Source organism: Elephantulus edwardii, unplaced genomic scaffold, assembly GCF_000299155.1.
Source record: "Elephantulus edwardii isolate Elephantulus edwardi_28Jun2011 unplaced genomic scaffold, EleEdw1.0 scaffold00087, whole genome shotgun sequence".
Classification (NCBI taxonomy): domain Eukaryota; kingdom Metazoa; phylum Chordata; class Mammalia; order Macroscelidea; family Macroscelididae; genus Elephantulus; species Elephantulus edwardii.
This window is the reverse complement of record NW_006399837.1, coordinates 5,380,344-5,394,031: the sequence shown is the minus strand read 5'-3', so window position 1 is coordinate 5,394,031 and position 13,688 is coordinate 5,380,344. Positions and strand designations below refer to the sequence as shown.

At 42.7% G+C, this 13,688-nt stretch overlaps 1 protein-coding gene across 1 annotated transcript in view; it reads right to left on the bottom strand.

Moving 5' to 3' along the window:
* ACSL3 (acyl-CoA synthetase long-chain family member 3) overlaps positions 1–13,475 on the bottom strand; it is a 29,704-nt gene extending 16,229 nt beyond the window's left edge. The window contains exons 1-3 of the mRNA XM_006890280.1: positions 13,057–13,475; positions 1,100–1,277; positions 132–241 (exon numbers count right to left, since the gene is read on the bottom strand). Of these exons, the coding sequence (XP_006890342.1) occupies positions 132–241; positions 1,100–1,277; positions 13,057–13,434 (666 nt within the window). The 5' untranslated portion in view covers positions 13,435–13,475. The remainder of the gene's footprint in view (positions 1–131; positions 242–1,099; positions 1,278–13,056) is intronic.
* Positions 13,476–13,688: the final 213 nt, after the last annotated feature.

The following is a 13,688-nucleotide window of genomic DNA, read 5'->3' as shown; positions in this document are numbered from 1 at the left end:
ATCTGCGATCCCTAAAAGCTGGCAAAGACCTTAATGATTTAAAAGATCATAAAAGTAGGAAGTATCAACAGGAAGAAGTTATATACCATACGTTCTCAAGTATCAAACATGGGAAAAGGCATGTCACTCACCTTCAACTTTGTCTGCAAGAGTTCTTTACTAGTAATGATGTTGGTCACCTCTGTTTCGTTTAATCCGTGCACAATCGCGGGGCCTCCCAAAGTAGCATATAATGTAACAACTACAGGAGAGAAAAGGTAAGTCAGGTATATTCAAACAACCCACAGTGACAAGAGTCATTAAAAGTGTGCAAAAATGCCCAAAAGTGGGCATAACCCACTGCTGTGGGGTCACTCCAACTTTAAGCAGCCTTCCAGGACAGAGTGGAACTGCCCCGTCCAAGTCTGCAAAACTGTCCCCCTTTACCACAGCAAACTGCCACATCTCTCCTGGGAGTGGCCAGGGGGTCTGATGCTTTAGCGGAGCAAACTTACCCATAAACTACTAATGCATCTACAGACAATGAGAAAAAAACGCTAGGTTGTTGCTGGCATGCCTCTTTAAAAAAAGAAGAAAATTAGGTCATTTACAGCAAGATAAAAGTATCTGCTTTATCTGAAGGACCACAAAGTCTACACTCAGGCATCATTCTGTGGCATCCACAACCAGAATTCTCTCACAGAATGCATCATTACAATTACCAGTAAGTACACTGTAAAGCTCTCTACTGCTCTATCTTGAATATGAACATGTTTTAGGGATCAACTATTTGCACTGAAGCAGCATTTTTTGATATCATGGTATTAACTTGAAAAGGGGATTCCTGGAAGTCACAGCACAGAAATGGCCTGAGGGGCTAAACGTCTACGGAAAGATGCGTTCTCTCAACACATCTGTCTGTTCCATTAAGTCAACAACTGCTTTCTCCATAATGGACCAGAAAAGCTAAGTCAGAAACAGAGCCTTCTTCCTCCGATTAGATCAGAGGTAAAGGCAAAATGCCCATTAAAAAGAGACCTCTAGTTAAAGAGGAATAAAGTTAACATCTGTCCCATGATAACCCAAGAGTGCTCATGGCAAAATATAACGAAGTACATACGCTGAAAATTATACATAAAGCAGGCCTGGGCAGCGATCATCCACTCAGCTCGGGTCTCACAGAAGATCGCAATGTTGGTCTTGGGCTTCTGACCCAACACCTGTAAGCCACTTCCAAAATTAAAGGCTCGAACGAAGACATCTTCGTAGGAGAGCCAGTTATAGCGTCCAAGGATAACCTGACGAAACAAACACACAAATACTTCTTAATATAACCAAAATATGAATAGATAGAGAGCAAACAGGACATGTTCCAGATTTTATGACAAAGCAGTTTGCCTATAATTAGGCCTTTCTTTCAATAAAACAATGGAGGAGAGAAACCCAGCTATCTGGTGACAGTTTCTAAGATAACTGGAATCTTATGCTAAAGCTTTAACTTCAAGCATTTTTTGTTGAAGGGAAAGGTTCTTTCTGTGTAAAAGGCATTCTCACTGCAAAAATACGCAAATAGTTTCCACAACAGCTGTTATTTCACACACATTAAAACCTACTGACCATATTAATTTCTAAAAAATATTTAGGAAAGGGTTGGAACGCAGCTAAAAATGGAAAAAGGACAAATGCTGCCCTCTAGTGTCTTTTTCAATAATAGACTTGAATAAATTCTTCACCTGACAAGGCAAATGTTTAAAATACTCTGTAGTAAAGCTTGTGGCCCCCAATTCTCACCGCTCTGCACCCCCACGACACACTCAGCCTGGACTTTGAAAGGAGCCCTGAGAGGGTGACAACACAGGTGAGAATGTGTCCACAATGTGAAAAGGCTAGATTATAGTCTGTAAGATTTTACACTCTCCAGAAGATAACCGTGAAGCTACCTTCTAGACCCAATGGTCTAATTCCTAAACTTTCTCTTTATAAACCTCAAAGCCTGTGGGTGCTGTGAGAAGGCATTACATATATAACCCAAACCCTCAGAGAACTCTAGACGGTGCCACCATGTGGTAAAGAAAGCAAATCAATTAGAAATGTAATACAAGTGCATTAAATACAAGGCTCCTTCATATGTAAAAAACAAAGTATAAGGGAGCTCTGGTGGCCTAGTGGCAAGAAGCTGCACTGCAATCCCAGAGGTGAGAGGTTTGAATCCACCAGATGCTCTGCTGGAGAAGGAGGGACAATCCCCTCCGGTACCAGTCAGATCCGATTTGACGGCACACATTAAAAAAAAATAATTAATAAAAAAATAATAATAATAATAATAAACCCAAAGTATAAATCAAAACCTGTATTTCATTATTCCAGTTCAGACTGCTTGATGGGAGTTACCTTCCCATATGGATTACATATGGAAGAGCCTGTCGCCCCCGTAATTCTATCCAATTAGTACAGACTGTTGGCAACCCTCCTATGACAAGTACTGGGGGGAAGATATGCTTAGAGTCCCAACTCTTTTTCTATGAGAATCTCAACTATTTTCTGCCTGTACTACTAAAACTAGAAACATTCAGTCTTATTAAAACTAACAATTCTATTATGCCTCCTAATTGTTGCTATGTACCATCAAGTCGGAACTGACACATCACTGACCCTCCCCTAGGTTTTTAGACATAGGTAACTGCACAGGCGATCGCCCATCCTTCTCCCACGGAGCAGGTGGTGAATTCGAACCGCATGCCTTCAGGATTGCTGTGCAGCTTCCTGACAGTAGGCCACTAGAGTTCCCATGCCGTCTGTGTGTGTGTGTGTGTGTGTGTGTGTGTGTGTGTGCGCGCGCGCGCGTCTCCACTAAAAAGCCTGTCTGAAAACTTTCTCTTCAAACATGCTGTGATCCAGTTTCATATTCCATTAAGAAATTCAACAGCAACTTAAAAAAAATTATTCATTTCAATGAAAATTTATAGACACTTTGGATTTCCATTCATTCATTGTTGCACTTTTCTCCCTGCCCACCCCTCCCCCCAGTACACTCCCCTCTTGGAAAAGTAAAAGAAAAATTCTTTCATGGTTTTACAATTCCTCCCACAGGTCCACTCCACCATGCAGCCTTCCCTCTGGACTCCTGTCATGACAAAAATACCTAGTCACATATCCCTTTTAAACCGTTTTCTCCCTCATCTGTTTCAATGCAGTATACATTACTGAACCCATCTTTCTCAGTCTCCCCCCAACCCCAAGGTCAGTCCTGTTTTACAACAGTGGCACCATGCAGCATTTGTCCTTTTGTGACTGATACTTCACTCAGCATAATGTCCTCCAGGGTCACCCATTTTGAACAATATTGCATGAGTTCCTTGTTTTTCAATGCAGCACAGTACTCCATCGTGTGAATATACCACAGCTTCTCTACCCATTAATTTATTGATGGGCACTTAGGTTGTTTCCAACTCCTTGCTATTGTGAACAAAGCCACGACAAACATGGGCGTGCATATATCTGCTTGGATGTCAGTTATGGTCTCTTTGGGGTATATTCCCAGTAGTGGAATTGCTGGGTCAAATGGTATCTCTATTGCAGCTTTCTGAGAAAGCAACATACGGTCTTCCACAGTAGTTGCACCATTTTACACTCCCACCAACACTGAATAAGGGTTCCAGTTTTCTCCACAACCTCTCCAGTATTTGTTGCTTGCTGTTCTGTTAAATTTTGCTATTCTGACAGGTGTGAGATGATATCACATAGTTGTTTTGACTTGCATCTCTCTTAGAGCTAGGAATTTTGAACATTTCTTCATGTGCTTGTTGGCCATCTGAATGTTTTCTTCGGTGAAAGTGTCTGTTCATATCCTGTGCCCATTTTTCTATTGGATTATTTACCTTTATCTTGTTGTGGTGCTCAAGTATTTTATAAATTCTAGATATAAGTCCCTTATCTGACATGTCATTCCCAAATACTTTTTCCCAGCCTGTGGCTTCCCTTTTTACCCTGTTGGAGAAGTTTTTGGATGTGCATAGGGATTTGATTCTTAAAAGGTCCCATTCCTCTATTTTATCTTCTCCTCCTTGAACAGCAACTTTCTTACCCCCTTATCAGGTTTTAACCTTACTAAGTAAACTTCCCAATGACTGCTTCAAATACCTTCCCAAATTTCTATCTCTACTCCTGACCACCTTTATTTACTTGATTATGCAACCAAGAAAGCTAAGAGAAAGATAAGCTTAGCATGCTCCCAAACCAAACTCTCATTCACCTTTCCTCTTCTCCACCTCTAACACTTCATCTTTCTCTTCTCCATCCAGAAAGTAAAAGGAAGTATCACCCACAAAAAACACCTCCGCCCGGCCTCCACAGGGATCCTAGATTCTACCTGTCCCTGTCCCTATCTCAGCCCTCAACTCACTTCCTCTAAGCACAACTTCAAGTAGCCTGGGCCACGGAAGGCACTAGGATGCGGCTGAGGACACACTTTCTCATGAGGCATTCGCTCTGCTGGAGGCCTTTAGACGCATTCTTCGTATCTCATAGCACTGTTCAGCCTTGTCCTAAATCCAAGCTCTTTACCAAGAAGTTTACAAAGTTGGCCTCTCTTGTCTAACGGAAGTTCCACGGCTTCTCGCACATGATCTCCCCGGAGTCTGGAACCATGCCTGACACCAAGAGACTTGCCGTTTATTTGCTAAGTTTATGAGGTGATTGTTGTTGAGTGTGGTCCACAACTATGCACCATCGCCACAGAGCAAAACCTTGCCCAGTGCTGCCCCCCATTCACGATCTCTGCCATGCTCAAGCCCGCGGCTGAAGTCACTATATCCATCCCCTGAAGGGTCGTCCGCTCGTTCACCCGCGGCTGAAGTCACTATATCCATCCCCTAAAGGGTCGTCCGCTCGTTCACTGACCGTCTCCTTTTCCCAGCATGGTATCTTTTTCCAAGGACTGGCCCATCCTGACAAGAAGACACAGGACGTGAGACAGAGTTGAGCTAGGATTGCCTTACAGCGCACCCTGGCTGCAATTTCTCCAAGACAGATTGGTTTATTCTTCCGGCTGTCCGCAGGACACCCAATACTCTTCATCAACATTGTCATTCAAAGGCATCAATTTGTCTTCAGTCCAATTGTCACATCTATTTGAAACAACTGAAAATACCATGGTTTGAGAAAACCACTTTTCTCTAGCATTTAAGAGAGATCCTTGTAGGTCAGTGCAGGAAAGGACAGCCCTCAGTGTGACTGTGGCAACAAGGCCTTGTGTGTCGGAGACTGAGGGTGACTCAAGATAAGGCAAGATTCAGAGCCAACGCTCACAGGGTCGCTACGAGTCACTTAACAACAGCTACAAGGAGAAAGTATTGTGGGTCCAAGTAAAATGCTGCTAACTTTAGCCTGTTCCCAATCTTTTACAATGCTGTCTCTTGAATCAGTTGTGAGGACAATTCAAAGACATCTAATTCTTTGGTCTTACTTATTCTTTGTCCAACTTTCAGATGAATAAGAAGCAACTGAAAAGGCCCATGGCACGGTTCAGATACATCCTGGTGTTTAAACTGACATCCTTGCTCTTTTGAAATCTGAAGAGGTCCGTGACAGCAGATTATCCCAATGTGATGCCTTCTCAGTTCCTAACTGCTGCCATCATGGGTGCTGCTTGTAAAATAAAGTAAAATAAAAATAAAAAAATCAAGTAAAATAAAGTCGTTGACCATTTTAATCTTTTTCTCCGTCTATGATGGAGTTGATGGGGGACTATGTTGCCTATCAGTCTGGTGGTGAGGAATCTTGTTTTCTTGATGCTAAGATGTAATTCATGCTTTGTCTTTGTTCTTCTGCAGTAAGTAGTACCTCAAGTCTTCACCCCTTTCCACAAGCAAGGCTGTATCATCTGCATAAATCACAGTGGTTGAATGAGTCTTCCTTCAATCTAGATGCCATATTTTTGGTCATATAGCTCAGCTTCTCAAATTATTTGCCCAGCATGCAGACTGGAGAGGTCTGGAGGAAGAATACAACCCTGACGCATACCTCTCCTAGTTCTAAATCCTGCAGTATACCCTTGTTTTGTTCAGACAACTGCATCTTGGTCTAGGTACATGATTTTCATGAGAAGAAAGTGTTCTGGAATTCCCATTCTTCTCAAAGTTATCCATCATTTACTATCATCCACACAGTTGAATGTCTTTAGTTAAACACAAGTTGTTGTTGCTATGTGCCGTCGAGCCGGAAGAGACTCATCACTGTCCGTCACAAGGGAGAAGACTGCCCATCCTTCTCCCACGGAGAAACTGGTGGATTTGAACTGTATGCCTTCAGGATTGCAGTGCAGCTTCTTATGACGTGATACAAAATAAAGTGTAGCTCAGAGGGAAGCCTATGGTACAACGGGTTGATCTTCATTTTTTTTTTTCTGATTGATTTTCAGAATGGCTTTCCTGGCCCACTGCTTTAGATTGCACCACATGCCTGGGCGGGATGATGCTGATTCTGTGAGTAAAGAGCGTAATACCCTTTTTTTTGAGAATGCTAACAGGCAAGTAGAAACTGATGATGGCACTGGTCAGTGTTGCCATTCTGACACACTTGGACTGAGCAGACTTAGAGACACAAGATGGGACTCTCACTACCAGTTAAGAAGAAGAAAAAAAAGCAGCAGAAAACGCACCCCTCACCCTTCAGGGCTGGTGACTCCTGTGTCAGTCAGACCTAAACCACACAGCAGCAGCAGCAGCAGCAGAGAACCAGCCACTGATGGAGACAGAGCTGAGTGGGGCTGTTACCGTCATGGGTACAAACCAGGATCTTCACTCAAGCTCCCCAGAGGGCCAGGGAGAGAAGTCAGAATTTCTAGGATGAAGACCTCCAAGTGCAAGGCTCTGCAATAAGACCTAAAGAGAAGTCCTGATTGAAAACCGTACCGTTTCCAGCCGGAACTGTAACTTGTTAACTCCTCTAATAGATCTAATAGATCCCATCATCAAGTATGGCTCTATGAGCACTGTGTGGTCACTGCAATGGATTATCAGGCCAGCAGCAGAGGAGAGTCCTGGAGGGAGGCTGGTGCCTGATTTGTACCTGTCGGTTCAGGGAGTGTGCTGGGCAGGTCTGACCTCATGGGAATCGGCCCTGTGTTGTAGATGCTGTACTGGCGACTGTTTTGCCTTGTGAGATTAGTGGAGGCCAGACATGGCCAGCCCCATGTCACCGGACCTCCACTTACACTATTCTTGTCCTTGACTCATGTCGCATAAATATACTGTTTCCTTAGACTGGAAGTCAGGAAAATGAAGTTAATGTGACCTTACTGAATGACTCTGTGTAGCCTGTAAGTGGTTTCCTAGTTTGTTCATTTAGGGGAAGGACTAGAACAGTCATCTAAAGTCATTCCCCTCTAGGTTTACCTGGGGAGCTTCACACAGAGAGGACATAAACACTCATAAAATCACACATCACTGCATAAAAGAACCTTATAAACGTCCAGGAAGTCTGTGAAATTGGTTGCTTTGACACTACTACTGCAGACTTCATTTTGCAAAATAAAACTATCAAAATAAAATGGACAGAACATATTCTAAAACAAAAAAGCACTACAAAGACATGACCAGAACTCTGAAGGATGAGACAGTTCAGTAATTAGCAAATTTCCAAGGAGCTAAGAAAGAGCTTAGCCTCTTTAAGCATCAAGACTTTAAAAATTTATTTTACCTATCTGAGATAAAAACATTTTAAATGACATTCTTCCTTGCCATCTTTAACAAAGGACACCTGTCTTCAATCATCTTCCCCTTTTTAATGAAGTTCATCTATAAACAAAGTATATTATGTACAGAACGAGTGGTAATATTCAGCAGACTTGAATGGCTGGTAATATCTGTGATAAGAAGGATGAAGATGATGATGAGGTGTGAAACTTTATAATCAATATTAATTAAATTTCAAAGTAACTCTTAAGAGATCATTATTCTTATTCTCATTTTACAGATGAGGATACCACAGTATCCTCAGTACACAGAAGCTGCTCAAAATCACAGTTACGAGAGGACTCGGTTATAAATCCTGATTCACTCCATGGGCTTAAAATACATACTCCAAAGCTCAAAGTCCATCGTGGGAAAGGATGAGGACCTTCCTAAGCCGGGGCGGGGGGGATGATACAACTGTCTAGCTCTTGAGCAAAGAGAAGAGATCATTTCAGCTGCTGGGCACAGGTGAACAGGTGAACCATAACAGGGACAAGCAGAGACGCATGAAGTCTGCAGGAGGCCACTGGGAGTCCATGGGCACAAAAGACTAAAAGGCAGAGAAAGCACAGGTGACCAATACCTATTTTTCTATTTTTTCAACTAAAGCAATCTGGTGCATGGGAATGTCTTTCACAAGTAGGAGTAAGGGAAGAAACAAGAATGGAAAATAAGCAGTTCTAGTTGGGAATAATTAGCAAATTTCTAGTTGGGAATAATTGGCAAATTTCTAGTTGGTGGAGGGTCAGCGCAGGAGGGGAAGGCCCTCTATGTGGTGGATTGATTCAGTGACTGGGCTAATTGGGATGGGAGTGTCAGAGGCAGTGCGATTGGCACAGGATAGAGCAGGGTTTAGGGCTGTTGTACATAGGGTCGCCCAATGGCATATAACAATAACAACAGTTGGGAATAATTAGCAACAAAATGACATATCCTGGCCAAGAGATCAACTCTGTGTGTGTGTGTGTGTGTGTGTGTGTGTGTGTGTACACCGTCAAATCATATGTGACTGGTACAGGAGAATTGTTCCTCCTTCCCCGGCAGAGCATCTGGTGGATTCAAACCACGAGCCTCTGGGATTGCAGTGCAGCTTCTTGCCACTAGGCCACCAGAGCTCCCCGAGATCAATTTTTGATGTATGTATGTCCTGGTAAGTCAGAAAACAAAATACACACACACATGCAAATAAGGCAAGAATTAACAAAGCCAGTCATTGGAGAAAGGGGGAGGTAAGTCAGTGCAAAAGGACAGAGATGGGCCCTTTTATCCCATTATCTTCTTTGGATCCATTTAGAACTGTCACAGTGAACTCTCCTCGTCCTAAGCACTATGATTACATAATCCCTTTTATTCTCATCTCTCTAATGTGAATAAAAATACAAGAAAAGCCATTAAAATGATTTTCAGTAGTTAGTTCACAGAATGTCTGAGCCAGTCCTGTCCTCATTTCTACGTTTCACTGTCTCTGTTCTATTTCTGGGACACTGTATTTTAAAGATGTTCTGGAAACTAGTCATTTTACTGCTGGAAAGGTTAGAGGCAGGAGATAGTGAAACACATTCTGGATATTTAATCTTACTGGTTTTATAACACCGTAAGAAATTAAATTGACGGGACAGCAGTCCTGCAAAGGCAAGGCAAGTCACAGGCCACAGCAGTCGGCTTCTCTGCCCTTGGCTTCCCTATTAAAAAGGCTTCCGCCCCTAAAAAGGCCTGTGGCTGTGTCATCTTTGGCATCACCTCTGTCTTTTTTCTCTCTGAGTTTCACACAGTGGCTCAAAACAGAGCTTCAGAGTTCATTTATTTAAAATAAAGGTTGGAGAATCCTTGTTTGAACCAGATATATTGTGAAGTTAATCCAACTGAACCCTGGAGCTGGCAGTCAATGCCGACTCACGAGAGGCCTACAGGATTTTACAGACGCCGACAGGCCTCTTCATTCTTGTGCAGTGTGGCTGGTGGATTTGAACCTCCAACCTTTCAGTTAGCAGTTCAGTGCTTAATCCACATGCTCCTCTGTAGCTGATCTTTATTAGAGAACTCTATCCCCTAAGCCAGAGAAGTCAGATAAATGCATCATTATTAGCTTTCCATACCAATTAAAAATTCTCTTCAGAAGGAAAACTATTAAAGTAAGTACACTCCGACACAGACATGCATTCCAGAAGACAGTCGGCCGTCGGCTGGCACCACCGGCAGGGGCCGCACTAAGTACCTCCGCTCGAACACCTCCAGTCGGTGTGCGCGGCCCATCACAGCAAACGCCGTTCAGGGAGGGGCAGCAGATGGGACCCTGGCTGAGCCTGTGCCAGCCTCACGCTCTCCGCTGTGCGGCCACCCATTGCTGACGTCACTGTGTCACTCCACCTCCTTCGCTGACCCTCTACTTTTACAGATAGAATTTTCCAAGGACTCCCTGCCCCTGAGGAGTACTATAGCTCCACTGGTTCTAAGACAGCGGCTGTGGCTGCTGTGTGCGTGGAGTTGTCCTTCCAGTGGGTTTTCAGAGGCAGTAAATAGGAGACTGTCCATCTGCTCTGCTGGAGGACTCGAACCACCTGCCTCTGAGACTGCAGCACAGCTTCTTACCACGAGATCACCAGACAACGGGAGCCCTGGAATTTTATTTTGTCCTAATTATATTGATACTGAGATGTTTCATAGTCCCTACACAAATGTTTCTCCTTTTTCCATAACCAAAAAACTAGTCTACTGCTTCAAGTGTCTAATAATATTATTCATTATACATCATTAATATGTTGAATAACAATTGGCAGTGCTGTCCCACAAGTGTGTGTTTATGTTGTGAGAAACTGAAGAAAAGTCTTGTTAACATTGCATTTCTGTTACCTATATGGTTGGACTAAAAGAGAATGAATCCAAGCTTTGAACTCAAATGATATACTAGACCAAAATAGAAAACTAAGGACTAGCATCTTTAAAAAAAAAAAAAAAAGGCTGTTAAAAACTAGCTTCATTTTGACCAAATATGTTTGCAAATTATCATCTAGAAGCTTGAGAGGAAAAATTAAACAAGTTTACTCATGACTTCAATTTCTTAAAATGCCCTATTAACTCCAGTTAATTATTAAGTCATTGTAGTAGGAAAAGCTTATTTAGGTGACTCAGGTATTTATTTAAGTACCTACCAAAGCTTCAAGAGCTGCTTACAAGAAAGGCATGTATCCAGTCCAGACAGAACATTTTTATGCCATTTCTATATTTACTCCCTTCTGGATGTGTACTATTTTAATGGTTTAAGTTTTTATATGCACTAACATGCTTTCCCCCACTGAATTTCAATGACAATAGGATAAAAGGTTCCCACATAATTTATCCAGATCAAGGCACTTTTGAGACTAAAAGGAATACTACTAATAATTATGTCAGAACAACAGACATAAATTTGACTGTACCAGGCAAAACAAAATATAAAATCATTCTATTTAAATGTTAGAGACTGGTTGGCCCAGGGTCAAAGCAAGATTTTTCTTTTCTTGGAGCCAGGGTCATTACCTGGTTTACATCCCCACTGTGTTTAGAGAAAAATGGGGTGCGTTCGTAAGCAGAAAAGCTCATGAAGCAGGCTCCCCACCAAACCCTGGCCCTCCGGACCAGCAGGTCTGAGCTTGTCGTTCTAGGGCTGCGGTGACTGGATGCACCTCTGAGAGCTCAACGGTCCCTTCATGACAGGTTTTTGGTTTTGAAAGGCTGGGATCAGGATACAGCTGGAGCAGAAAGGTGAGAGAAAACCACCTGGCCTAGAACCGAGAACCTAACCAAGTTACCAAGCAACAACAGACAATATCATTCTTATAAACGAACTGGATTTTCCACTTTGACCTTTAAGATCTTCAAGAATGGCTTATATGAAAATAATTTTAGAAACTGCATTTTTTCATGCCATTCCTACAGTGTCTATCTTTAATCCCCGAATAAAGACCTCGTGGAGTGGAAAGGTAGACAGGCAGAGGAAGAGCGGAATACCTTCAAGACGAACTTGGCACAGCGGCTGGACAACGACCCTCAGCAAGGTGGAGATCATAATGACGGCGCTGGCCCGGTTCTCAGCTATCGTTCACAGGATCCCCATGAATTGTAGTTAACCTGACCACCGTTAATAACAGCAATCCTTCCTAGTGTTGATCTCTGTGTTCACCAATTTCCCCCACTGAATTCTCACAATAAATGCCAGTGAGAGCATTTGTCTACATGCTATATAAACTGCGATAAACACACTCTATGTGTACATTAAACATACGCACACACATTCAATTAATCCTCATAACATCCCTCTGTTGCGCTGTTGAGTCGGAACTGATCCACAAGTGACCTTCTGAAGCTCTGGAGCCAGAAGGCAAGGATCTTTGTCCCATCTTCACCGTTCTGTCATGTCCTTGAGTTAGTAACCTAACGTGCTGTGCCTCAAGTACTAGAAATTCACTGCTATACTGAAAGACATCCCACTGCAGTCAAGTTAATTCTAACTCACAGCCAGCCTCTAAGAAGAACAGAAGTGCCTCCTTGTGGGGTTTCTAAGCCTGGAAACTTAACAGAAGCAAACTGAGACACTGCTATCCCACAATGCAGTTGGAGGGCTCCAACTGCAAACCCTTTCTGTCGATGCTTAAGAGCCAGGCCAAAGTTTCCTTCGCTGCAAATTCTAAATAAGTTACTGCCAAAGTTCTTAAAGCAGCTTGGCTCACAGTTAATCCTGATGAACGTCAAACTCCATACTGCCGCTTAGGTAAAGGACATACAACAGATCTGTTCATTAACCTCTCCAAGGGCACACAGCTAGTTACATGACAAAGCCAAGCTAGTCTGGGTCGAGAGTCCAGGCTCTTTGCCCTTATGTTAGCCTCTCTCCCAGAGCTTTCTTTCTAAGTTCAAAATTTACAATGGCAGATACTTCTCTACATGTGCGAGGGGGAAGGAAATTCTGTTTCAAAACATGCAACCCTTTACCAAAGTACTAAGACATTAAGCACTAAAATCAGAGATATAAATCAGGTACACATCACAAAATCTGGAGCATGTCAAGCACACAGATACTTCTGGAAACTGTCAGGAGACCATGGCTTCACACTGGCCAGTCACTCAACTCCACGGGTTCAGCAGTGTACGCTGCCAATGTCTTTGTGAAAACTGGGAGCAAGTCCATGGGTGCACAAGGGGCTCTTATGGGAGGAGATCTGAGCGGTCTTGTCTCCGTTCTTTCCTGCTTCTCTTACAATATCAGCAAACTTCAGAAGACACAGACTGTGCTGGCCCCCAACACCGTTTCCAAGATGGTCTTTTACTCAGAAGAAATTCAAAGGGTATTAAATAAAGACCAACCTACCTTCTTAAAAATTTTCCCATTTGGCTGCACTTCATCTTCCTCGTTTAAAATTTCTCGTGTTCCCAAAAGTCTTTTGTTCTTAAATTTGTTTTTGGCATGCGTAAACACCTTGTCCAGAGTATCGCATCCAGGATACAAGACTGAAGCCAAACCGTTCAAACAGTTCACCGATCTGTAAGCTGACTCCGGTTTTGAATTTACAGGCTTTGCTTTAACTTGGTTCGATTTTTCTTGTCTTGATGTAGACAAGAAATAAAATGGAATGTATGTTAAAATAGTATAAAGTGATATTACAAAATGTATGAGATATAAAAGGATGGGGTTGATAGTCTGTTTTAGCTTCATTGTGGATGGTTTTGAAGACACGTTGTTATTCATGGTGTTCAAAAAGTTGGATCAACAGTTTTCAGCAAGAATCTAGAAGGAAGAAAAAGAAAAGATAAGCTTACTTTTAATTAAGAATCTTCCCTATTAGATGATGTTTTTGTTGTTGTTGTTGTTGTGTGTACCACCAAGCCAGAACTGACCCAGAGCTGACCCTCCAAGCAGGTTTTCAGAGGCAGTTAATCTCCTCCACACAGGAGGACACTGCCCATCCCTCGACCACAGAGCAGGTGGTAGATTCGAACTGT